Source organism: Styela clava, chromosome 5 (assembly GCF_964204865.1).
Source record: "Styela clava chromosome 5, kaStyClav1.hap1.2, whole genome shotgun sequence".
Taxonomy (NCBI): Eukaryota; Metazoa; Chordata; class Ascidiacea; order Stolidobranchia; family Styelidae; genus Styela; species Styela clava.
Window position 1 is genome coordinate 10,567,436 of NC_135254.1, and position 27,909 is coordinate 10,595,344.

The 27,909-nt window shown below is 32.1% G+C and overlaps 5 protein-coding genes across 5 annotated transcripts in view; 2 read left to right on the plus strand and 3 right to left on the minus strand.

Moving 5' to 3' along the window:
• LOC144422910 (uncharacterized) overlaps window positions 1–27,909 on the minus strand; it is a 75,429-nt gene that overhangs the window by 7,405 nt on the left and 40,115 nt on the right. The gene's annotated exons all lie outside the window — the stretch shown is intronic.
• On the plus strand, window positions 3,262–4,577 carry LOC144422795 (matrilin-1-like). Its single transcript, XM_078112626.1, has 3 exons — window positions 3,262–3,376; window positions 3,826–4,000; window positions 4,463–4,577. The coding sequence occupies exons 1-3, from the start codon at window positions 3,313–3,315 to the stop codon at window positions 4,575–4,577; spliced, it is 354 nt and encodes a 117-aa protein (XP_077968752.1). The 5' UTR covers window positions 3,262–3,312.
• LOC144422979 (uncharacterized) lies at window positions 9,638–14,125 on the minus strand. Its single transcript, XM_078113103.1, has 7 exons — window positions 14,019–14,125; window positions 13,771–13,944; window positions 13,354–13,590; window positions 11,836–11,963; window positions 11,215–11,428; window positions 10,913–11,018; window positions 9,638–10,641 (listed from the first exon to the last, which is right to left on the minus strand). Exons 1-7 carry the CDS (start codon window positions 14,101–14,103, stop codon window positions 10,386–10,388), a joined length of 1,200 nt encoding a protein of 399 aa, XP_077969229.1. The 5' UTR covers window positions 14,104–14,125; the 3' UTR covers window positions 9,638–10,385.
• On the plus strand, window positions 16,435–18,175 carry LOC144422760 (collagen alpha-1(XXI) chain-like). The gene is made up of 3 exons (XM_078112554.1): window positions 16,435–16,587; window positions 17,038–17,212; window positions 17,674–18,175. Exons 1-3 carry the CDS (start codon window positions 16,524–16,526, stop codon window positions 17,786–17,788), a joined length of 354 nt encoding a protein of 117 aa, XP_077968680.1. The 5' UTR covers window positions 16,435–16,523; the 3' UTR covers window positions 17,789–18,175.
• On the minus strand, window positions 23,089–27,526 carry LOC144422796 (uncharacterized). Its single transcript, XM_078112627.1, has 7 exons — window positions 27,442–27,526; window positions 27,194–27,367; window positions 26,773–27,009; window positions 25,253–25,380; window positions 24,632–24,845; window positions 24,330–24,435; window positions 23,089–24,059 (listed from the first exon to the last, which is right to left on the minus strand). Exons 1-7 carry the CDS (start codon window positions 27,524–27,526, stop codon window positions 23,804–23,806), a joined length of 1,200 nt encoding a protein of 399 aa, XP_077968753.1. The 3' UTR covers window positions 23,089–23,803.

Consider the following 27,909-nt stretch of genomic DNA (forward strand, 5'->3'; position numbering starts at 1 on the left):
TTTTGGTTCAGCGTTGTGGACAAATATTGCAGTCAGTAAAAGCGATTTTAATTTCCTTGCTATTTTCGACGACCTACATTGTGAGGCAGCATTTTCAGCTTTTACCAATATGATGACAAAATACAGGTCGGGACTTGCCGTATAATCGAACCTACAAGTTTACTTGTCACAAATTGCTCGAGAATCGATAAATTGAGCAGTGAAAAGCATTATTACCGTTTATGTTGTTATGTTGACAAAAAAAAATTCTTTCCTCGTTGGTTAGGCACAAAAACTGATACGGGGTCTGTCAAACCTAAGATTCAAAAATAGGGGTCAGGCTCAAAAAGTTTGGGAAACCCTGCTTTAGAGTAATAAAAAGTTTTGTCGTGTGTAATATTTGTTGTATGTAAACATGACTGGTTGAAACTGTTGGAGATAAATGAAATTATATTCTTATATATGACGACTGACGAATTAAAAATTCTCAAACAATCGTATGGAGTATTCTAACGCAAATCCCAAAACGCACGAACAAAGATTCTAATGAACATAACGTTAAATACTCTTAAGCAAATTCATTCCGGGATCTGGGGTGAAGCGTAAAATGTACTGTTTACCTGAGGTAGCTGAGACTTGATTCTGAATAAACATTTGAATCTCGCTAGTTTTTATCATTGCCATCTCACCATCAGTGTTTTTACAGAATGTTTCACCATCAACATAGGATTTTTTATCATCTTTTTCAGATACGTAGTATTGGTAACTTCCAAATGCATTCCACTTACCTCTACCTTGTCGTAAAATAAAGAGTTTATGAATAAGCACATCATTTGAAAGACATGGTGATATATTATATATACCAACCTGCGCTAACGACGGCAATCATCCAAGCAAATATCCCAACGAATATCAAAAGTTGCTTTCTCATTTCCGCGGCTAATTATCTAACTTTCCCCATAACATTTTAATTTTAATCCAAAAATTGAAATAAAACAAGGTCGATATATACCAGATAGGGAAACTATCTGCATAAACTTTCCATGACAATATAAAAATAGCAAAAGCTATGAATATATTAGATAACACTACTAAATTTCTTCAAAGCTTATAATACAATGTATAATACTTTATGCAATACTTAGAAATGAATGATTTGAATGCCCACAATAGCATTAAATATAATTATTCGAAAACCTTCGATATTATTTTTAGTACACTGCAACTAAGAATCATATTTCTAGCCGCATTACTTTCATTATCAGAAGAGTGATGCAAATAAGACCTTAATTCGACTTGCCGGGATGAAATCATAAGCAATATGATCTGACAATTCTTACCTTACAATAACTAAGTCTAATATGAGTAATGAAGTTAATAAAGATAACATTTTTATATAATACAGAATGAAACTTCCTATTACGAGTGGGATGTTTCAATAACCTTTTAGTCACAACATTTTCGAAATTACAGCAAAGAGATGATTAATGACGAATATGCTTCAGAAGAAAATACATATTACAAGACTGATTAGCCTTGTTATGCGGTATTATCTAGTCACTTATGTTTATGTCATGGATCAAGCAAACCTTATTCATACAGAAACATAGCGGCATTTTAAAAAATGAAGCACTCAGATATCAAAATTCAACAATTAGAACGGAAGAGGATTGGCTTATTTAGTTGAGATTTGAAAGCAACAATTGTTTCTTTCCTAAAAAAGAATATTTGTATCATATTTTAATATATGAATTGTTTCTAATATTGGACAAGTTTTTTAATATGAAATCTTTGATTCTGGTCTCACCAATCAACTCAAATTATTCGCTTATGTTGAACATGATATTTCGATCATATTCTGTTTGTTTTTGTAGTATAATAAACAATAACTAACAAAGTAATTAATATTTATTTCACTATTGATACATGAATAACAGACGGAAAGAATGAATGAATTGTATTGTTTGCTACATTGATTGGCTCATTGGTTGCGTTTTCCGTTTTGACTTCTACTGCAGAAGCAAGGATAACCATTACTATGGCCTTCTTACTAAGGAAATGCATGTCGAGAAAACAACAACGGAGAATATGACTAATCTAAGCAGAACGAAGATGGAAATGACACGTACCACAACTATTAGAATAATACATGAATATCATGACAACTTTATAAGCAAAGCCAGGTAAAGAGATGAATATTGTGGGCTATACTAAAGTTTTAACCTAATAAAAGTTTAGTAATCTCTTGTGACTGACTGCTGTGCTATCGTAAATGACAGAAGGATTATTGAACCATTATTAAAAATACATTATTTGATATTTGTAGAAAAACTATTCATTCATAAAATAATAAATCCATGAGTTCAAATCAATTGCGTTTTGTGGAACAAAAAAAATAATAACCATAAAATTCTGAAATTTTGTTGAAATAAATGAACGATTGTTGGTAAATGAGATGAATTCAGGTTTTAAGTTACACAAACAAAAATTAAATTATATGTAACAACATGTTTTCTCGAATATCATTTTTTTCCTCAGGGGTGTAATTAGACACTTTTATTTTCCATTGCAGAAATGAGTGTAACATTACGATGATGACTTGTGCAACAAACAGTATTTTCTGAAAGAAGAAGTGTGAGCTACATATTTAGTGACGACTTGTGTTTATTTGGTATGTGTATGTGATTCGTTCAATTTTATAGAATTTGACCAAGTTTTGGGGAAAGTTTAACGAAATTCGATTCAAAATTTACGATTATATATTGTAAACTGTATTTTAGAGATACACTAAAATAACTGTTAACGTTCTGGCATTTGCAAAAATGATTCACTGGAATAATTAGTCATAAAAACGAACCTTGGTGATCCCCTCGCATTAATTTGATCATAGTATAGTTAAATCTGTATTCAATTTGCATTTGTTCGTTTATCATTGCATCTTAGCCACCTGTGCTGTATATTTGGAAGATATGAGCATTTCGCACTGTGACTAAATATCCCCAATCGAAATTAATATCGCGATGTAAATGGGGCATCGGCGTATGTATCAAGCGCACGTATTTAACTTATCTATTACATATGCCTGAAATTATACATATTTTAAATTTCAATAAAATATGAATAAATTAATATACTAGTGGCAGAAGTAACTGAATGTCAAGTATTTATCAATTCTTTGGAACAAGTTTCTTTATATGTTTTGGTATTTTTATTATTCATTTTGTTTAACAGAGCGTTTAATGTTTTTCAGAGCTAATCATTTTTACTGCTAGTTACATCCGCAAAGCATTACAATCTATATTTGATTTTTGTCAGTTTACATGATTCAGAAGAATGAGAAGCGAATTAATATTTTTGTTTATTCTTCTTCAATATCCGAGGCATCTGAACGCAGCAGGTATTATTTCATTGTTATGACTGTTTTTAGAAAATTTACTGAAAACAAGGTTACTCATACAGGTATAAGGGAGATTGATCTGATCAAAGTTTTGAGACTATAAGAGATTAAAGGATAGAATTGAGCGTTGGTAAATACCGATCGGCACTAAGCTTAAAAGCAATTTTAATATCAATACAATGAATAAAAGATGTGTGAGGTATTGAATTCCATATACATGGAGTTTTTGGAATGAACTTAGGAATTATAGGTACACTAACAGTAAACCGATGAGAGCTCACAGTCAATCGTATTTAACGGCTGAAAACTTTTTAGGGGGACAATATTCACATTTTTGAACATTTGGTAAGCGGTAACAACGGTTGCCTGACAATATGATATGGTAAAATTTGTTTAGATAATATAGGATTACATTACGTTATGTCTCAAATATTAATTTATTTTGCCAGAATGTCGGGAAACGCCCATGGATCTTGTATTTATGCTGGATGGATCGGGTTCTATCACAAATGTGAATTGGGAGCTTATGAAGTCATGGGTCAAGTTGGTAGCAGAAAATTATGACTTAGGCGGATTAACACAGATTGGCGTCGTTCAGTTCTCACACTGGTTTTCAAATGAGAAGTAAGCTATAGAAAAAGATTTCATTTTATTTAATTAGATTTTAAGTCGCATTTATAAATAATTTATTTAAATTATTTAAAAACAGCTGCTCTATTAGTCAAGATCAAATTGCCTAGAAACAGCTGCCATGACATGTATTTGGCTTAACTTTGTGGCGAAGAATGATTTCTTCTTAAGCGTCAAATGAGATCATCATGATCACCATAGTTGTCAAAATTATGTCAACAGTGTTTTAGCTCTGTTGTGTATTTTAGTGCTTTAATAAAAATTAACAAGGAATTAGTTTTGATCGTTTTCCACTTTGTTCCACTTCGCTGCGAGTGTTTTTACGAATTTTATCTGGGTACAGTAAGACTAAGATACATTCTTCTAAAATCATTTTCCGCGTTTGTTTGTATTTTCAAATTCATTGTTATTCAATAAAAAAAATTCGATAAAATAGTTTTCATTTTCTTTTCATAGCACACAGCCATATTTAAAAACTGAAATTCAGCTAGGAAAACTGAAGACCAAAGCCCAATTGAAGGTAAAATATTCATCAAGGGTTGAGCAGTCGAGACTGGTTCCGTCACGGTAAGATCAGACAGTTCTTTCTGATGAGGTATCGAACATGGCGGAATAAAAAGTATTCCTCTCTAATTAAAATACAATAGTAAACTTTCGAGATAATCATTTGGTTCTATATTTTGAAAAAAAAAATTCCTTTCGTAACAACAAAAAAAACAAAACCCAAAATTTAGCATATTTTAGATTCACATGTACAATAAACGCAGTTGCAAAACAAAGCTAGTGAGATGGTGGGGTCACGTTCTACGCGAAAAAGAACTAAAGTCATATTTGTCGTATGAATTGTCTTATTTAACGATTTGTTCACAAAATTGTGATACCTTCAGAATTCAAAATGCAATTAGCTTTAAATTAATAACTGAGTATTCATTAGGCCGCTGTTGACGAAATATCAATTCATGGGTTCACAACTTACACTGCACATGCTATCAACAAAACAGTGAACGAAGATTTCATGAGATCTGATCGTTTTTATGATGCTTCAGTGAAGAAAGTCATTATTTTATTTACAGATGGAAGGTAATCTTGTCTAAACAATGTCTGAATACACGCAAAATGCACCTTTGAATCGTATCGTTAACTGTAGTTAATGTTTTTGTTATTATTGTTAATGTTCACGGTTCATGTAATGGTAGTTAGCAGAGTTCTTTTGATATATCCGTATATTTAGCCCCTTTGTTTTTCAACTTGGGTTTCTGCGCGATATATATTATTTTTACACCATCAAGATATTAGTTGTTGAAACTCTAAATAAATTTTATTTCAAAGCTGATTACTACTTTATTATTTACCAAATTATTCTAATCTTAGACATCCAAAAATTAAGAAGTAGTATAAAACCGTTTTTGTTTTGCTCGATTTATTGAAGGTATGCTCGTGTAACAAGTCTTAAATAGGTGTGTAGATTGTAGATGGTTATAGATAATTTTTTATATCTTTTGAAGATCTACCGACAGAAATGATTTGCTTTTGTCAGCAAAATATGCTCGGTCAAATGGGATTACTATATTTGCAGTTGGTGCTGGAGGTTATGTAATGGAGGAATTACAGGTAATCTGAAAAGTTGTAACAAATTGAAATAAGAGAATTTTTATGCATCAATATGGTATAGCTTTTCTATCTTTTGTCTAATCATTATATGTCTGTGTATTAAAGATTGTTAATCAACAAGACTGAGAAAGTATAACCAAATTAGTTATCAGGATAAAACTCTTTTTGACTGAGATTGATAAGTAACAATGTGGGCTACTGTAGTTGTTTAAATGTTCTTTCTATTTGGGCATCTGGAGTGAGACCAGCTTCTTTTCTGTTTCTTATATCTGGGATTGGCAAAAAATATTTCATTCAAATAATATATTTTATTAAATAATTAGGCATGTTGCACGGAGAAATGACGTATCGCGGGAGCTCGAGCTGATATGCGACTGGCGACGTTCCATTTAATCGCCCAGGATCTCCGCTGATACATTAGGCCCGTTCTCCAGCAAAACGTTAAGCCATGCATGCAAAATTGCAGATCAATAACGGCAGTGTATTGCGGAACTGTCAGTTTATTTGGACGCTGCGCGGCTCTTCAACATCTCAGCTTGTGCGGTTTTCTGTGGCTAATTGTCAAAACATGTTCACTTGAATTCCTAACTTTCAAAGTTTCCCCAGTTGTGGAATATCGAAGTTAGTTTACGAGAAAATCACCTGGAGCAACATCCAACAAATCGATACATCCATACGTTTGATATCAGAGCATTTTGTTTCCTTATTGCAAACGATTGCGGGAGTGCTACCATAATACACTGCATTTGATGAACGATCGTTTGCAATGAATTTTCTTTTTACTTATTATATGGAATATTTACTAGTGACGCTCTGATTCGAGTCTTTTGCCACCATTCACGTTTTGCCTGTGCTTGAACTTATTTGAATAAACAGAGCTAGGATTGTGGGCATGGACGTGCCAAACTTTACTGCTGTCCAGAATGAGGTTATGATAATGATGTCCTCCAACTTCGAAAATAATTCGGGGGATAAACAAATTAAAGCTGTTGCTATACATGAGAATGAATAAATTAAAGGTCACGTATGAGGGGAATGTTTGTAAAATTGTGATATATCACTTAATGACCAGACGAGCAAAACGGCGGTCATCCATTGCTGATTCATCACAATCAGTTTCACAAATCTATACACGTCATGTCATCTTTTACTTGAATAAAACACATAGAGAAAAATGTGTGATATCGTGAACTCTACAGCTTGGATTTGCTGCCCGCTCATCCGCTGGCCCGCCTCAGAGTGAGGATGAAATTCACTTAGTCTAAGTTGAATTAAATGTTTCAAGCATGGTCTCTACTGGCACAATAAACCACTTCTCAAATATCTCAATACCTGTATCTTAAAAAAACAGATTCGAGCTATGTTCATCTATAGATCATAGTTGAATTATACTCGATGAAACTTGAACTCGACCTCGGCAAAAACAACTTTGTGTTGGCATGTAATAAGAATCCGGCATCCCTTTTAATTTAGCATTCACTGGTATCATTGTCTCCATTACGATTTTAATATTCATAGTTGTAGCAAATGTTATTTATGTCTTTGTGTTCACGTTTAACGACATAGTTGAATTGGGATCATATGAGTAGGAAGTATCAAATAAAACGATAACAAAAATATTTTTTTAGTAACGAACAAGACCTAACCTTGTATAGCTTTGCTACATCGGATGTTTAAACCGAAAAATGTTAAAAAGTTACCACGATAAGTTGTGATTGAAAAAGCAGATTGGGACAGTCGTAAAATGCAACAAGTTTAACCTAACTGACGGATAAATTTCATATACTTTTATTTACAGATTATTGCAAATGGCCAGATCAATAACAATGAACGAGTGATTACAGTTTCAAATTTTACTAGGCTGAATACTACAGTAGATATTTTAAAGCAAGGTATATGCGCTATCCAAGGTAATGTTGATATTAATAGTCAGTATTTATTGAAGCTGCTACGATATGTTAGTAGCATGTAATTTCGAACTACGTTTTCAAAATATTACTATAACTATAAGAATTAAATGTTCCCCATCTCGACGTCATAAGCCGAAATGATATTCGATTTTTTTTTTGTTAGAATCAGTGGATTATAAGATGAGATGCTTTTTGCAGGCTACCACAACACAATCAACGATTGAAATTTATTTTCTCGTTTTCGAAAAGCATTTCGTTCAATGCGCATAGCTAATAATAACTCATTTCCTACAGATTTTATAGCATATAATATAGAAATTTACATTCATCAAAAGGTATAACAGCTAAAATGTACAAACTAAAGAGGGAATTATATAAGATTCAAAAAAATATTTATATTTGTTTATAGTTCCCTTCATAGTGTCTCGCTACACTTGCACAACCTCATCGCTAGAAGTTCAATGGAAAACAACTACATTTAGGTCGGTCTTCTCATACAGACTTCAAATTCAGGTTAAATTTATAAATACAATAAAAGTCATTTTATTGGTTTAAACACTTTCACTGTGCGTTATAACATGTAATTTTATGCTAAATATCACATTTATGTATTTAACTTATAAGGATCTCAAGACCAAAGAAATCAAGGAGACAAGCGTTCAATTACTCATGAAAAAGGAACCAACAATAAAAATTCACGAAGAAAACACATCTTCGGAGTTTGCTTGCGTCACTACGACAAATTTGTATATTTCAAGCAACTACGAAATCGTTGTTGAGCAAATATCGGCAAAAACAAACAATCAAATAAAAACCATATCCAAAGTTCTTCACAATGCAAATGGGAAGACTATTATGCGGTTAACGTTTCTTGACTTTGTCTAGCTTATATTCGGGATGTCAGACTTTTCAAAAGAAGATATTTTTTACACATACCAACTTAAAACACATGTAAATCTATATATGTGTGCGTATATTTTTCATTCAGTTCAAATAAACATATTAGGACAATCCATCTATTATATGCTGATATAGCCACCACCACATTCAGAGTATAATAAACTGGGTTAGGAATGCGGAACCGGAAATATTCTGGTCCACCAAGTTCTGTTCTTTATGCATTATTTACTACTTCCATGGTTTCTTATTTGGGGTGAAATGGTGAAGAACATTTCATAAAAATAATGCCAACTGATTACAGCTCCAAAGTTGATTGGAATCCTGATTCAAATTGATAATACATTCAATTATTCAGGCTCTACTTGGGCATTTGATACTGGCAAGGAAAGCTAACACTGCTTGACAACCCAATCAAACTCAGTTCAGGTGAATTAAACTGAATATTCTCTTCTTCATTCAGATTCCAGTTTTGTCAAATAAATTATCACCATGTAATGTAAATAGATTGAAATCATGTTTTTGAATTTATAAGGAAAATTTATAGATTTTTGTAATATTATTCGAGGACGCTTTCGAGGTCAATTTGCTTTGATTCATTTTAATGAAATATTTACTATGCACACATTTTACACTTATATTAGTAAATCAAAAAAAAAATGAATGTAATAAATTTTGATCGTATTTAGTGATAATATTTACTGCCTTGGAGAAATTACCATTATTTAAATGTTTAGTACAAGATTATATTATTTAGTTTATACTACTGTCGAATAACTTATTCTCGAACGTAAAGGCAGTCAGCTAACTAAAGAAAATCATTCGAGCACTATGTTTTTACGTTGTTACGTATGGTTGTTCTCTTTTGGTACGAGACTAAATCATTTAGTTTATACTTTGCCGAATAACTTATTGCCCAAAGTAAGGGCAGTCAGCTAACTAAAGAAAATCATTCGAACATGTATGTTTTTACGTGGTGACGTATGTTTTACGTCACAACTCACAGATACCGCAATCAATGTTATGCTACGGTTCACATCATGAGAAAGCGTTTACCAAGATTTTATATGTGATACTTGTTTATATTGGAAAGATCTAGTCTAGGTCATAATTGAACAAATACATTCAATTCGGATTATTAATTTGAGATTATATTGTTACAAACATTATTTATATATAATCTGTTTGACTTATATTCATAGTTTTGTACAAGACAAAAACAATAATGGACCATACAAGTATGTTCTGAATTTGGTTATATTTTAAAGTTTCTATAACGAACACTTGAACGAGTGTGAACTCATCACTTAGTCCTATAGCATTATAAAATAAGACGATTCCACCAAGCTTCAAATTATTGAATACCAATTATTGTAAGAAAAATGTCAGTGGCACCTACAAACAAAAAAGAAACACACTTAAAAAAATATGTTACTAATTTAGAAGGAAACAGGATGGATGCTATCAGGGTAAAGCTTTCAACAAAATATGACTTGAAATTAACAATATTTGTTGAAAACACTTCAGAGTTAGACAATAGTGCTTGTGTACTTGCTTTCATTTATGGTAGGAAATAGAAAACCAAGGAATATCACAATACATCCATAATACAATACATCAACTTCATTTATATTACGGGATTCTTAAAAAAGTGGCAAATGTATTGCAAAGAAACCATTACCAGCCTAGATCATGTTATGCCAGTTATACGAATCCAGATCCACAGTTGCCTTTATAATGAAAGATCTAAATTTTACATCTCCGATATGCAATGTTATTTTTGTTTGAATAAGTATCAGCTAATACAAGCGCAGAAGTTCAAGAACAAGTAGTAATGGTTAAAATTACAATGTTTGTATGCGTTTCAGAATGTATAACAAGATTCACGACTAAACAGGAGTGGCAATGGATGATTGCTATTTACAATCAATCTGTCAAGAATCATATTCATTTTTAGGCATTTAATTGATGTACGGATGTTCTTTTGTTGTGCTATTATTCATTTCTTCGTATTGATGATCTCCGTCTTTAATTTTCTCATAATTATGCGGGATTTCATAATTTTCTTCTTTCTCTTCTCTTAACTCATTATTTCCGGAGTTCAGTTGTGATGTTTGAATTTCATCGAAGTTTTCATGATAACTCGGGACGTCATTAACAACCCTATTCATCTCTGAAAGACGTTGTGGTTGAGTTGCGATTTTTTGAGAATTCCTCCTGTAAACAAAAATTAAGTTAGAATTAATTAATAAGTAGGATTTTAAATAAGAAACATTGGATTTGTTTGCGGAATTGCTTCTACCATAGAGGAGTTAGAAAAAACAATCGACGAAAATGTTAGAGCCCAGTATTGCAGACATTGTCCCAGACATTGAGATTGCGCTTACAGCTGTACAAAGAGACACACCTTACTGATTCAATTTAAGAGTGAATACTCCAAATTTTCGGTAAATATACACATTTTGTTGTAGTATCGAACATTTCTCACCTCATTATTTTGCATCTACAAATCAGCGAACCAATTCCAAATAAAATGATTGCAAGAATCAATGTGGCTATGGATGAGACAATTGCAACCAATAAATTGTCGTGGCCTGCAATATATTTCAACATATAGTAAAAAGAATCATAAACGTTAAAAACAATTTTCAGCATTGAAGACAGGTTAAACATGAGAATCAGAAAGTCAGTGAGCATTTTATGGAACCACAAAATAGTAGTTTTAAAAACTCTTAATTTTGTGCATTTAAGATTAATGTCTCTTATAATTTGTAAGCTATATAATCTTACCACAAGAAGTCATTGTGGTAGTATTGATTGCACCAGTGGGAAAGAAAATGTTCATCTCCGTAGATTTTGTGTTATTTGCATTGGCAGACAATGTGGAAGTATGTGTCATGTCATTGAGAGTTGTAAATTTATGATAAATATTTGTTGTTGTCATTTCAGCAGGCGCCGCGGTGGACGTTGTATTACAGGCAGTGTCTCTTGAACAATTGATCGTCTGAAGAAAGTAATTGTGTTTAGCAATTTTTCGATACAATATATGCACGATAATATTTGTATATTCCAACATTTATTTAAATCCGAAGTTTAATGGTTTAATGTTCTTCAAAAAGTTAAACAAATTTAAAAATGCTCACAAAAATATTAATTCACACGCTTATGAAAAATAACGAAAGTGAATAATTTAGATAAATCACAACTTTTTAGGAGAATTTGTCAATAGCCAGGTCGGGCGCCCTGAATTAGAACTACTAGATATTTACTGTTACGACTGCGGCTTATACGCTATAAAATAGTAAAAACTATTCAAACAACATAGAATGATGATCCTTTTTCTTGTGAGCCCTTTAAAAAATTAGAAATTATCAACTTACTACAAAAAATGGCATTTTTTTTGTTTCTTACCTCAAAATTAGAACCAATGCAAATATTGGGCCCCGTTCTTCCCGAGTCAATGCATGTTCGATTGCGTACTTTCATCATTGAGCTGCAGTTACATGTACTCCACGATGACCAAGTTTCCCAGTAACTTCCTACATAGTGTAAAGATAATCTTAATTCAGAATTACCGCGCGCATACTCTTTTCATCGATGTTGTTGATGATGCATATTCAAACTATATCATATTCTTAGTTTTCTGCTCATTCAAATTGTTGTTTTTTTACAGTCAATCAATAGTTTACTTATCACCAAAATGAACAGACACTTGAATCATACAAAAACTAGGAAAAAAACATGAGACATCGATGAAATGAAACACGCCATATCGGTGAGTAAAATAATTTACGAATTGTTAACGTATTCTTCTAATACTTGAAATAAAGTAAATATGAAGTGATGACGTGACATGTCAAACTGCTATATTTATTCAAAATAGCTTCAATGTAATCAAGGATTTGTTCAAAGGGTATTGTTTTAAAACAAGTTTTTTTGCCTGTTTCGATTAGAATGACTGTATTTTTTTACGTAGTAAATAGGTTTAAACATAAATAGGAAAAATTGCCAATTGCTTCTTATTCGTATACAAATATACAAATATCGATGACTTGCTTATAAAGGCCTTCTCAAGCTGTAGTGCAATACGTCCGCAAACATGGTCGGCGGAGAAAGACGTAAACGATAAGCCATTACGTGAACCTTTGTGTCGACAAGGATTCCAACATTCTTGCACATTGTCACATCACTCATGAGGCCAGGGGCGAATATACAATTGGGCAAGGTAGGCTAAAGCCTTGAGGCCTCTAACCTCGTGGGCCTTAACAATCAATTTTGAACTCATATTAATTTAAAATCGTTTTTGATTTGTGAAGGCTTGTTCCAGGATTATGTCACTTTAAAACTTTATAGTTATCATATTTGTTATTCAGGTTAATTTTTCCAAATATTTACCGAATAAAAGATTGAAAAGTTAAAATATGGCCGAATAAATGAATTTGTAATAATACATAAACTTGAAATCCCTATTATGGCGTTATATCCCATCGATGACAGTGAAACTTGAAGCAAACACTATAATAATCATTTATGCACTAATAATTATTCAAGAGTAGTTAGTTTTGAACGGAATATTTATGATAGAATTCAGCTGTTCGGTTTTGAGCAGTTTTTTTTATCAAAAACTGAAATTTCTGCTGTCAGTAAATTTATAATATTGTGCGATCGCTGAAATGCCAAGTGCTACTGACATCATACATTATTTTGTTGGTGCAATAAGCAACAGCGAATACCTGTTGATGCGATACTTTAAATTATTTAAATTAATGTTTTAAAGTTTATATAAACTATCGAGCAGTAAACATTGGCATGATTAAAATGAACTAAATTAAAGTTAATGGCATTAAAATACATAAATAGTTATTTGTATAAAGAAAAAAGGACATAATCTACAAATTAAGTAGACTTATTACAATAAAAGTTTGTTACCCATTAATCGTTGACAGACAAATCCAGTCGGTGCATTCGCATCGCATTCGACGTCATACCACGGTAGATTTGCATAATACGCGTTAAACCACCCCATAGCAACACAAGGTTCAGGTTTATCAACATGAGGTTCTCCTAAGTTCCAGTTATCGTAGGTTAGTTCTGAATTGTCCTTCCATTTGAAGGTATTGCTTGTGCCAACCTCCTTTAATCCTATATAAAATCCATAGGGTTGTCCTGTAGACAATAAAATGCCTTAGAGAAAAAAAAAGTTTTGTCGTGTGTAATATTTGTTGTATGTAAACATGATTGGTTGGGACTGTTGGACATTATTGTAAACATGTACAAATATATGAACACTGACGATTCAAGAATTAAAACAAAAATTCGGGGGAAAACGTAAAATGTCCTATATACCTGAAGTAGCTGAGACTTGATTCTGAATAAACGTTTGAATCTCGCTCGTTTTTATCATTGCCATCTCACCATCATTGTTTTTACAGAATTTTTCACCATCAACATATGATTTTATATCATCTTTTCCAGATACGTAGTATTGGTAACTTCCAAATGCATTCCACTCACCTCTATCTGGTCGCAAAAATAAAGGGTTCAGGAATAAGCACATAATTTGAAGGACGTGAGGATATATAGTATATGCCAACCTGCGCTAACGACGGCAACCATCCAAGCAAATATTCCAACGAATATCAAAAGATTCTCCTTCATTTCCGCGCTAATATCTAACATTTCTAACTTTCTTAGCCCATAACATTCTAATTTGAATCCAAAAATTGAAATAAAACAAGGTTGATATATACCAGATAGGGAAAACTAACGAGTAACGACATAAACTTTCCATGACAATACTAAAACATCAAAAGCTATGATTCGATTAGATAACACTACTACAGATCTCCAAAGCAAATAATACACAATACATAATACTTTATGCAATACTTAGGAATGAATGATTTGATTGCCAACAATAGCATTAATTATAATTATTCGAAAACCTTCGATAATATTTTTAAGTACACTGCAACTAAGAATCATATTTCAAGCCGCATTACTTTCATTATCAGAAGAGTAATGCAGATAAGACCCTAATTCGACTTGCCGGGATGAAATCATAAGCAATATGATCTGACAGTTCTTACCTTACAATAACTAAGTCTAATATGAGTAATGAAGTTAATAAAGGTAATATTTTTATAGAATACACAATGAAACTTCCTATTACGAGTGGGATGTTTCAATAACCTTTTAGTCACAACATTTTTGAAATTACAGCAAAGAGATGATTAATGACGAATATGCTTCAGAAGAAATACCTATTACAAGACTGATTAGCATTGTTATGCGGTATTCTCTAGTTACTTATGTTTATGTCATGTATAAAGCAATCCTTATTCATACAGAAACATAGCGGTATTTAAAAAAATAAATCACTCAGATATCAAAATTTAACAATTAGAACGGGAGAGGATTGACCTATTTAGTTGAGATTTGAACGCAACAATTGTTTCTTTTCTAAAAATAAATATATGTATCATATTTTAATATGTGAGTTGTTTCTAATATTGGACGAGTTTTTCAGTATGAAATCCTTGATTCTGGTTTCACCAATCAACTCAAATTATTTGCTTATGTTGAAAATGATATTTCGATCATATTCATATTTGTAGTATAATAAACAATAACTATAATAAAGTAAATAATATTTATTTCACTACTGACACATGAATAACAGACGGAAAGAATGAATGAATTGTATTGTTTGCTACATTGATTGGCTCATTGGTTGCGTTCCCGTTTTGGCTTCTACTGCAGAAGCCATACGATAACCATTACTATGGTCTTCTTACTAAGGAAATGCATGTCGAGAAAACAACAACGGAGAATATGACTAATCTAAGCAGAACGAAGTTGGAAATTACATAAACAACAACTATTAGAATAATACATGAATATCATGACAACTTTATAAGCAAAGCCAAGTAAAGCGATGAATATTGTGGGCTATACTAGAGTTTTAACCTAATAAAAGTATAATAATCTCTTGTGACTGAATGCTGTTGTATCGTAAATGACAGAAGGATTTTTGAACCATTATTCAAAATACATTATTCGATATTTGTAGAAAAACTGTTCATTCATAAAATAATAAATCCATGAGTTCAAATCATTTGCGTTTTGTGGAACAAAAAAAAATAATCATAAAATTAAAAAATTTGTGTTGGAATAAATGAACGATTGTTGTTAAATGAGATGAATTCAGGTTTTAAGTTACACAAAAAAAAAATTAAATTATATGTAACAACATGATTTCCCGAATATCATTCTTTCTCTTAAGGGGTGTAATTAGACACTTTTATTTTCCATTGCAGAAATTAGTGTAACATTACAATGATGACTTGTGCAGCAAACACTATTTTCTGCGAGCAGATGTGTGAGCTACATATTTAGTGACGACTTGTGTTTATTTGGTATGTGTATGTGATTCGTCCAATTTTTTTAGAATGTGAGCAAGTTTTGGGCAAAGTTGAACGAAATTTGATTCAAAATTTACGATTGTATATTGTAAACTGTATTTTAGAGATACACTAAAATAACAGTTTAACGTTTTGGCGTTTGCGAAAATGATTCACTGGAATAATTAGTCATAAAAAACGAACCTTGATGATCCCCTCGCATTTAATTGATCATAGTATAGTTAAATCTGTATTCAATTTGCATTTGTTCGTCTATCATTGCATCTTAGCCACCTGTGCTGTATATTTGGAAGGTATGAGCATTTCGCTCTGTGACTAAATATCCCCAATCGAAATTAGTATAGCGATACTAAGCAGTGATATGTAAATGGGGCATTGGCGTATGTATCAAGCGCACGTATTTAACTTATCTATTACATATGCCTGAAATTATACATATTTTAAATTTCAATAAAATATGAATAAATTAATATACTAGTGGCAGAAGTAACTGAATGTCAAGTATTTATCAATTCTTTGGAACAAGTTTATTTAAAATGTTTTGGTATTTTTATTATTCATTTTGTTCAACAGAGCGTTTAATGTTTATCAGAGCTAATCATTTTTACTGCTAGTTACATCCGCAAAGCATTACAATCTATATTTGATTTTTGTCAGTTTATATGATTCAGAAGAATGAGAAGCGAATTAATATTTTTGTTGGTTCTTCCTCAATATCCGAGGCATCTAAACGCAGCAGGTATTATTTCATTGTTATGACTGTTTTTAGAAAATTTACTGAAAACAAGGTTACTCATACAGGTATAAGGGAGATTGATCTGATCAAAGATTTTGAGATTATAAGAGATTAAAGGATAGAATTGAGCGTTGGTAAATACCGATCGGCACTAAGCTTAAAAGCAATTTTAATATCAATACAATAAATAAAAGATGTGTGAGGTATTGAATTTCATATACATGGAGTTTTTGGACGGAACTGAGGAATTATAGGTACACTAACAGTAAACCGATGAGAGCTCACAGTCAATCGTATTTAAAGGCTGAAAACTTTTTAGGGGGACAATATTCACATTTTTGAACATTTGGTAAGCGGTAACAACCGTTGCCTGACAATATGAAATGGTAAAATTTGTTTAGATAATATAGGATTACATTACGTTATGTTTCAATTATTAATTTATTTTGCCAGAATGTCGGGAAACGCCCATGGATCTTGTATTTATGCTGGATGGATCGGGTTCTATCACAAATGTGAATTGGGAGCTTATGAAGTCATGGGTCAAGTTGGTAGCAGAAAATTATGACTTGGGCGGATTAACACAGATTGGTGTCGTTCAGTTCTCACACTGGTTTTCAAATGAGAAGTAAGCTATAGAAAGAGATTTCATTTTATTTAATTAGATTTTAAGTCGCATTTATAAATAATTTATTTAAATTATTTAAAAGCAGCTGCTCTATTAGTCAAGATCAAATTGCCTAGAAACAGCTTCCATGATATGTATTTGGCTTAACTTTGTGGCGAAGAATGATTCTTTCTTAAGCGTCAAATGAGATCATCATGATCATAATAGTTCAAAAATTATGTCAACAGTGTTTTAGCTATGTTTTATATTTTAGTGCTTAATTAAAAATTAACAAGGAATTAGTTTTGATCGTTTTCCACTTTGTTCCACTTCGCTGCGAGTGTTTTTACGAATTTTATCTGGGTACAGTAAGACTAAGAAACATTCTTCTAAAATCATTTTCAGCGTTTGTTTGTATTTTCAAATTCATTGTTATTCAATAAAAAAAATTCGGTAAAATAATTTTCATTTTCTTTTCATAGCACACAGCCATATTTAAAAACTGAAATTCAGCTAGGAAAACTGAAGACCAAAGCCCAATTGAAGGTAAAATATTCATCAAGGGTTGAGCAGTCGAGACTGGTACCGTCACGGTAAGATCAGACCACAGTTCGTGCTCATAAGGTATCGAACATGGCGGAATAAAAAGTATTCCTCTCTAATTTAAATACAATAGTAAACTTTCGAGATAATCATTTGGTTCTATAATTTTTAAAAAAAATTCCATTCGTAACAACAACAAAAAACAAAACCCAGAATTTAGCATATTTTAGATTCACATGCACAATAAACGCAGTTGCAAAACAAAGCTAGTGAGATAGTGTGGGGTCACGTTCTATGCGAAAAAGAACTAAAGTAATATTTGTCGTATGAATTGTCTTATTAAACGATTTGTTCACAAAATTGTGATACCTTCAGAATTCAAAATGCAATTAGCTTTAAATTATTAACTGAGTATTCATTAGGCCGCTGTTGACGAAATATTAATTCATGGATTCACAACTTACACTGCACATGCTATCAACAAAACAGTTAACGAAGATTTCATGAGATCTGATCGTTTCTATGATGCTTCAGTGAAGAAAGTCATTATTTTATTTACAGATGGAAGGTAATAACTTATGTGTACAATGTCTGAATACACGTAAAATGCACCTTTGCATCGTATCGTTAACTGTTGTTAATGTTTTTGTTATTATTGTTAATGTTCACGGTTCATGTAATGGTAGTTAGCAGAGTTCTTTTGATATATCCGTATATTTAGCCCCTTTGTTTTTCAACTTGGGTTTCTGCGCGATATATATTATTTTTATACCATCAAGATATTAGTTGTTGAAAATCTATATAAATGTTATTTCAAAGCTGATTACTCAGAATTGCTACTTTATTATTTACCAAATTATTCTAATCTTAGACATCCAAAAATTAAGAAGTAGTATAAAACCGTTTTTGTTTTGCTCGATTTATTGAAGGTATGTAGATTATATGTATGTAGATTGTAGATGGTTATAGATAATTTTTTAAATCTTTTGAAGATCTACCGACAGAAATGATTTGCTTTTGTCAGCAAAATATGCTCGGTCAAATGGGATTACTATATTTGCAGTTGGTGCTAGAGGTTATGTAATGGAGGATTTACAGGTAATCTGAAAAGTTGTAACAAATTGAAATAAGAGAAATTTTATGTTTCAATATATTATAGCTTTTCTATCTTTTGTCTAATCATTATATTTCTGTGTATTAAAGAATGTTCATCAACAAGACTGAGAAAGTATAACCAAATTAGTTATCAGGATAAAACTCTTTTTGACTGATATTGATAAGTAACAATGTAGGCTACTGTACTTGTTTAAATGTACTTTCTATTTGGGCATCTGGAGTGAGACCAGCTTCCAGCTTCTCTGTTTCTTATATCTGGGATTGGCAAAAAATATTTCATTCAAATAATATTTTTCTATTAAATAATTAGGCATGTTGAACGGAGAAATGACGTATCGCGGGAGCTCGAGCTGATATGCGACTGGCGACGTTCCATTTAAGATCAAATATTAAGTGCCCAAGACCAAGCATGTGAAAATATTTAGACATAATACATTTATTACTGCTCTGCGTTGGGAATTTTAATCGCTGTAGCCCCAGTGGTGATGACATTTATGGCTGCGAGCCATCGCACACTTGATTTGGATTTGTTCGCAATTACTGGATGGTGTGCGATATAGTAACTGAGAAAACACGCGAACCTATAAGCCAATAAAGTCAACAAATACGCATTATGCACATGCACGTGATTTGCATTTAAATCAAGTCGGTAGACGCCCAGGATCTCCGTTGATACATGAGGCCCTGTTCTCCAGCAAAACGTTAAGCCACGCATGCAAAATTGCAGATCAATAACGGCAGTGTATTGCGGAACTGCCAGTTTATTTGGACGAGCTTGTGCGATTGTCTGTGGCTAATTGTCAAAACATGTTCCCTTGAATTCCTAACTTTCAAAGTTTCCCCAGTTGTGGAATATCGAAATTAGTTTACGAGAAAATCTCCTGCAGCAACATCCAACAAATCGATACATCCATACGTTTGATATCAGAGCATTTTGTTTCCTTATTGCAAACCATAATACACTGCATTTGATGAATGATCTCGTTTGCAATGAATTTTCCTTTAGGAATATTTACTATAGTGACGTTATGATTCGAGTCTTTTGCCACCATTCACGTTTTGCCTGTGCTTGAACTTAAACAGAGCTAGGATTGTGGGCATGGACGTGTCAAACTTTACTGCTGTCCAGTATGAGGTTATGATAATGATGCCCCCAACTTCAAAAATAATTCGAGGGATAAACAAATTAAAGCTGTTGCTGTACATGAGAATGAATAAATTAAAGGTCACGTATGAGGGGAATGTTTGTAAAATTGTGATAAATCACTTAATGACCAGACGAGCAAAAGGGCGGTCATCCATTGCTGATTCATCACAATCAGTCACACAAATCTATACACGTCATGTCATCTTTTACTTGAATAAAACACATAGAGAAAAATGTGTGATATCGCGAACTCTACAGCTTGGATTTGCTGCCCGCTCATCCGCTGGCCCGCCCCAGAGTGAGGATGAAATTCACTTAGTCTAAGTTGAATTAAATGTTTCAAGCATGGTCTCTACTGGCACAATAAACCACTTCTCAAATATCTCGATACCTGTATCTTAGAAAACATATTTGAGCTATGTTCAGCTATAGATCATAGTTGAATTATACCCGAGGAAATTTGAACTCGACCTCGGCAAAAACAACTATGTGTTGGCATGTAATAAGACTCCAACATCCTGTTAATTTTATTTCTTAATTTGGCATTCACTGGTATGATTGTCTCCATTACAATTTTAATATTCTATTTATGTCTTTGTGTTCACATTTAACGACATAGTTGAATTGGTATCATATGAGAAAGTATCAAATAAAACGGTAACAAAATTTTTTTTTAGTAACAATCAAGACCTAACCTTTTATTGCTTGGCTACATCGGATGTTTAAACCGAAATTGGGACAATCGTAAAATGCCCACAAGTAAAACTCCACTGGCGAATAAATTTCATATACTTTGACATAAACTTTTATTTACAGATTATTGCAAATGGCCAAATCAATAACAATGAACGAGTGATTACAGTTTCAAATTTTACTAGGCTGAATACTACGGTAGACATTTTAAAGCAAGGTATATGTGCTATCCAAGGTAATGTTGATATTAATAGTTAGTTTTTATTGAGGCTGCTACGACATGTTAGTAGCATATAATTTCGAACTACGTTTTCAAAATATTCTTTGCGCCCGAATCTGATATTGAGCCAAGACACTATAATAATTAAATGTTCCACATTTCAACATCATAAGCTGAAATGATACTTGATGGTTTTTTGTTTAAATCATTGGATTATAAGATGAGAGGCTTTTTGCAGGCTACCACAACATAATCAACGATTGAAATTTATTTTCTCGTTTTCGAAAAGCATTTCGTTCAATGCGCAGAGCTAATAATAACTCATTTCCTACAGATTTTATAGCATATAATATAGAAATTAACATTCACCACAAGGTATAACTGCTGAAATGTTCAAATTAATAAGGGAATTATATAAAATTCAAAAAAATATTTACATTCGTTTATAGTTCCCTTCATAGTGTCTCGCTACACTTGCACAACTTCATCGTTAGAAGTTCAATGGGAAACAACTACATTTAAGTCGGTCTTCTCATACAGACTTCAAATTCAGGTTACATTTATAAATAGAATAAAAATCATTACATTGGTCTAAACACTTTTACTGTGCGCTAAAACTTGCCATTTTATGCTAAATATCACATTTATGTATTTAACTTATAGGATCTCAAGACCAAAGAAATCAAGAAGACAAGCGTTCAATTACTCAGGAAAAAGGAACCAACAATAAAAATTCACGAAGAAAACACATCTTGGAAGTTTGCTTGCGTCACTACGACAAATTTGTATATTTCAAGCAACTACGAAATCGTTGTTGAGCAAATATCGGCAAAAACAAACAATCAAATAAAAACCATATCCAAAGTTCTTCACAATGCAAATGGGAAGACTATTATGCGGTTAACGTTTCTTGACTTTGTCTAGCTTATATTCGGGATGTCAGACTTTTCAAAAGAAGATATTTTTTACACATACCAACTTAAAACACATGTAAATCTATATATGTGTGCGTATATTTTTCATTCAGTTCAAATAAACATATTAGGACAATCCATCTATTATATGCTAATAGCCACCACCACATTCAGAGTGTAATAAACTGGGTTAGGAATGCGGAACCGGAAGTATTCTGGTCCACCAAGCTCTGTTCTTTATTTATTATTTCTACTTCCCATGGTTTCTTATTTGGGGTGAAATTGTGAAGAACATTTCATAAAAATAATGCCAACTGATTACAGCTCCAAATTTGATTGGAATCCTGATTCAAATTGATATTACATTCAATTATTCAGGCTGTACTTGGGCATTTGATGATGGCAAGGAAAGTCAACACTGCTTGACAATACAATCAAACTCAGTTCAGGTGAAAAAACTGAATGTTCTCTTCTTCATTCAGATTCCAGTTTTGTCAAATAAATTATCACCATTTAATGTAAATAGATTGAAATCATGTTTTTGAATTTATAAGGAAAATTTATAGATTATTGTAATATTATTCGAGGAAGCTTTCGAGGTCAATTTGCTTTGATTCATTTTAATGAAATATTTACTATGTACGCCTTTTACACTTATATTAGTAAATTAAAAAAAAATGAATGTAATAAATTTTGATCGTATTTAGTGATAATATTTACTGCCTTGGAGAAATTACCATTATTTAAATGTTTAGTACAAGATTATATTATTTAGTTTATACTACTGTCAAATAACTTATTCTCGAACGTAAAGCCAGTCAGCTAACTAAAGAAAAACATTCGAGCACTATGTTTTTACGTTGTTACATATGGTTGTTCTCTATTGGTACGAGACTAAATCATTTAGTTTATACTTTGCAGAACAACTTATTGCCCAAAGTAAGGACAGTCAGCTAACTAAAGAAAATCATTCGAACATGTATGTTTTTACGTGGTGACGTATGTTTTACGTCACAACTCACAGATACCGCAATCAATGTTATGCTACGGTTCACATCATGAGAAAGCGTTTACCAAGATTTTATATGTGATACTTGTTTAATTTGGAAAGATCTAGTCTAGGTCATAATTGAACAAATACATTCAATTCGAGTTATTAATTTAAGATTATATCGTTACAAACATTATTTATATATAATCTGTTTGACTTATATTCATAGTTTTGTACAAAACAAAAACAATAATGGACCATACAAGTATGTTCTGAATTATGTTATATTTTAAAGTTTCTATAACGAACACTTGAACGAGTGTGAACTTATCACTTAGTCCTATAGCATTATAAAATAAGACGATTCCACCAAGCTTCAAATTATTGAATACCAATTATTGTAAGAAAAATGTCAGTGGCACCTACAAACAAAAAAGAAACACACTTAAAAAAATATGTTACTAATTTAGAAGGAAACAGGATGGATGCTATCAGGGTAAAGCTTTCAACAAAATATGACTTGAGATTAACAATATTTGTTGAAAACACTTCAGAGTTAGACAATAGTGCTTGTGTACTTGCTTTCATTTATGGTAGGAAATAGAAAACCAAGGAATATTACAATACATCCATAATACAATACATCAACTTCATTTATATTACGGGATTCTTAAAAAAGTGGCAAATGTATTGCAAAGAAACCATTACCAGCCTAGATCATTTTATGCCAGTTATACGAATCCAGATCCACAGTTGCCTTTATAATGAAAGATCCAAATTTTACATCTCCGATATGCAATGTTATTTTTGTTTGAATAAGTATCAGCTAATACAAGCGCAGAAGTTCAAGAACAAGTAGTAATGGTTAAAATTACAATGTTTGTATGCGTTTCAGAATGTATAACAAGATTCACGACTAAACAGGAGTGGCAATGGATGATTGCTATTTAAAATCAACATGTCAAGAATCATATTCATTTTTAGGCATTTAATTGATGTACGGATGTTCTTTTGTTGTGCTATTATTCATTTCTTCGTATTGATGATCTCCGTCTTTAATTTTCTCATAATTATGCGGGATTTCATAATTTTCTTCTTTCTCTTCTCTTAACTCATAATTTCCGGAGTTCAGTTGTGATGTTTGAATTTCATCGAAGTTTTCATGATAACTCGGGACGTCATTAACAACCCTATTCATCTCTGAAAGACTTTGTGGTTGAGTTGCGATTTTTTGAGAATTCCTCCTGTTAACAAAAATTAAGTTAGAATTAATTAATAAGTAGGATTTTAAATAAGAAACATTGAATTTGTTTTCGGAATTGCTTCTACCATAGAGGAGTTAGACAAAACAATCGACGAAAATGTTAGAGCCCAGTATTGCAGACATTGTCCCAGACATTGAGATTGCGCTTACAGCTGTATAAAGAGACACACCTTACTGATTCAATTAAGAGTGAATACTCCAAATTTTCGGAAAATATACACATTTTGTTGTAGTATCGAACATTTCTCACCTCATTATTTTGCATCTACAAATCAGCGAACCAATTCCAAATAGAATGATTGCAAGAATCAATGTGGCTATGGATGAGACAATTGCAACCAATAAATTGTCGTGGCCTGCAATATATTTCAACATATAGTAAAAAGAATCATAAACGTTAAAAACAATTTTCAGCATTGAAGACAGGTTAAACATGAGAATCAGAAAGTCAGTGAGCATTTTATGGAACCACAAAATAGTAGTTTCAAAAACTCTTAACTTTGTGCATTTAAGATTAATGTCTCTTATAATTTGTAAGCTATATAATCTTACCACAAGAAGTCATTGTGGTAGTATTGATTGCACCAGTGGGAAAGAAAATGTTCATCTCCGTAGATTTTGTGTTATTTGCATTGGCAGACAATGTGGAAGTATGTGTCATGTCATTGAGAGTTGTAAATTTATGATAAATATTTGTTGTTGTCATTTCAGCAGGCGCCGCGGTGGACGTTGTATTACAGGCAGTGTCTCTTGAACAATTGGTCGTCTGAAGAAAGTAATTGTGTTTAGCAATTTTTCGATACAATATATGCACGATAATATTTGTATATTCCAACATTTATTTAAATCCGAAGTTTAATGGTTTAATGTTCTTCAAAAAGTTAAACAAATTTAAAAATGCTCACAAAAATATTAATTCACACGCTTATGAAAAATAACGAAAGTGAATAATTTAAATATATTCCAACTTTTTAGGAGAATTTGTCAATAGCCAGGTCGGGCACGCTGAATAAGAACTACTAGATATTTACGTTTACGACTGCGGCTTATACGCTATAAAATAGTAAAAACTATTCAAACAACATAGAATAATGATCCTTTTTCTTTTGAGCCCTTTAGAAAATTAGAAATTGTCAACTTACTACAAAAAATGGCATTTTTTTTGTTTCTTACCTCAAAATTAGAACCAATGCAAATATTGGGCCCCAATCTTCCCGAGTCAATGCATGTTCGATAGCGTTCTTTCATCATTGAGCTGCAGTTGCATGTACTCCATGATGACCACGTTTCCCAATATCTTTCTGCACATTGTAAAGATAATCTTAATTCAGAATTACCGCGCGCATACTCTTTTCATCGATGTTGTTGATGATGCATATTCAAACTATATCATATTTCTATTTTTCTGCTCATTCAAATTGTTGTTTTTTTACAGTCAATCAATAGTTTATTTATCACCAAAATGGACATACACTTGAATTAAACAAAAACTAGAAAAAAAAAGAGACATCGATGAAATGAAACACGCCATATCGGTGAGTAAAATAATTTACGAATTGTTAACGTATTCTTCTAATACTTGAGATAAAGTAAATATGAAGTGATGACGTGACATGTCAAACTGCTATATTTATTCAAAATAGCTTCAATGTAATCAAGGATTTGTTCAAAGGGAATTGTTTTAAAACAAGTTTTTTTGCCTGTTTCGATTAGAATGACTGTATTTTTTTACGTAGTAAATAGGTTTAAACATAAATAGGAAAAATTGCCAATTGCTTTTTATTCGTATACAAATATACAAATATCGATGACTTGCTTATACACGCCTGCTCAAGCTGTAGTGCAATACGTCCGCAAACATGGTCGGCGGAGAAAGACGTAAACGATAAGCCATTACGTGAACCTCTGTGTCGACGAGAAGTCCAACATTCTTGCACATTGTCACATCACTCATGAGGCCAGGGGCGAATATACCATTGGGCAAGGTAGGCTAAAGCCTTGAGGCCTCTAACCTCGTGGGCCTTAACAATCAATTTTGAACTTATATTAATTTAAAATCGTTTTTGATTTGTGAAGGCTTGTTCCAGGATAATGTCACTTTAAAACTTTAAAACTAGTTATCATATTTGTTATTCAGGTTATTTTTTTCAAATATTTACCGAATAAAAGATTGAAAAGTTAAAATATGCCCGAATAAATGAATTTGTAATAATACATAAACTTGAAATCCCTATTATGGCGTTATATCCCATCGATGACAGTGAAACTTGAAGCAAACACTATAATATTCATTTATGCACTAATAATTATTCAAGAGTAGTTAGTTTTGAACGGAATATTTATGATAGAATTCAGCTGCTCGGTTTTGAGCAGTTTTTTTTATCAAAAACTGAAATTTCTGCTGTCAGTAAATTTATAATATTGTGCGATCGCTGAAATGCCAAGTGCTACTGACATCATACATTATTTTGTTGGTGCAATAAGCAACAGCGAATACCTGTTGATGCGATACTTTAAATTATTTAAATTAATGTTTTAAAGTTTATATAAACTATCGAGCAGTAAACATTGGCATGATTAAAATGAACTAAATTAAAGTTAATGGCATTAAAATACATAAATAGTTATTTGTATAAAGAAAAAAGGACATAATCTACAAATTAAGTAGACTTATTACAATAAAAGTTTGTTACCCATTAATCGTTGACAGACAAATCCAGTCGGTGCATTCGCAGCGCATTTGACGTCATACCACGGTAGATTTGCATAATACGTGTGAAACCACCCCATAGCAACACAAGGTTCAGGTTTATCAACATGAGGTTCTCCCAAGTACCAGTTATCGTAGGTTAGTTCTGAATTGTCCTTCCATTTGAAGGTATTGCTCGTGCCAACCTCCTTTAATCCTATATAAAATCCATAGGGTTGTCCTGTAGACAATAAAATGCCTTAGAGAAATGAAAAGTTTTGTCGTGTGTAATATATATTTGTTGTATGTAAACATGATTGGTTTGGACTGTTGGACATTATTGTAAACATGTACAAATATATGAACACTGACGATTTAAGAATAAAAACAAAAATTCGGGGGAAAACGTAAAATGTCCTATATACCTGAAGTAGCTGAGACTTGATTTTGAATAAACGTTTGAATCTCGCTCGTTTTTATCATTGCCATCTCACCATCATTGTTTTTACAGAATTTTTCACCATCAACATATGATTTTATATCATCTTTTCCAGATACGTAGTATTGGTAACTTCCTAATGCATTCCACTCACCTCTATCTGGTCGCAAAAATAAAGGGTTCAGGAATAAGCACATAATTTGAAAGACGTGAGGATATATAGTATATGCCAACCTGCGCTAACGACGGCAACTATCCAAGCAATTATTCCAACGAATATCAAAAGATTCTCCTTCATTTCCGCGCTAATATCTAACATTTCTAACTTTCTTAGCCCATAACATTCTAATTTGAATCCAAAAATTGAAATAAAACAAGGTTGATATATACCAGATAGGGAAAACTAACGAGTAACGACATAAACTTTCCCTGACAATACTAAAACATCAAAAGCTATGATTCGATTAGATAACACTACTACATATCTCCAAAGCAAATAATACACAATACATAATACTTTATGCAATACTTAGGAATGAATGATTTGATTGCCAACAATAGCATTAAGTATAATTATTCGAAAACCTTCGATAATATTTTTTAGTACACTGCAACTAAGAATCATATTTCAAGCCGCATTACTTTCATTATCAGAAGAGTAATGCAGATAAGACCCTAATTCGACTTGCCGGGATGAAATCA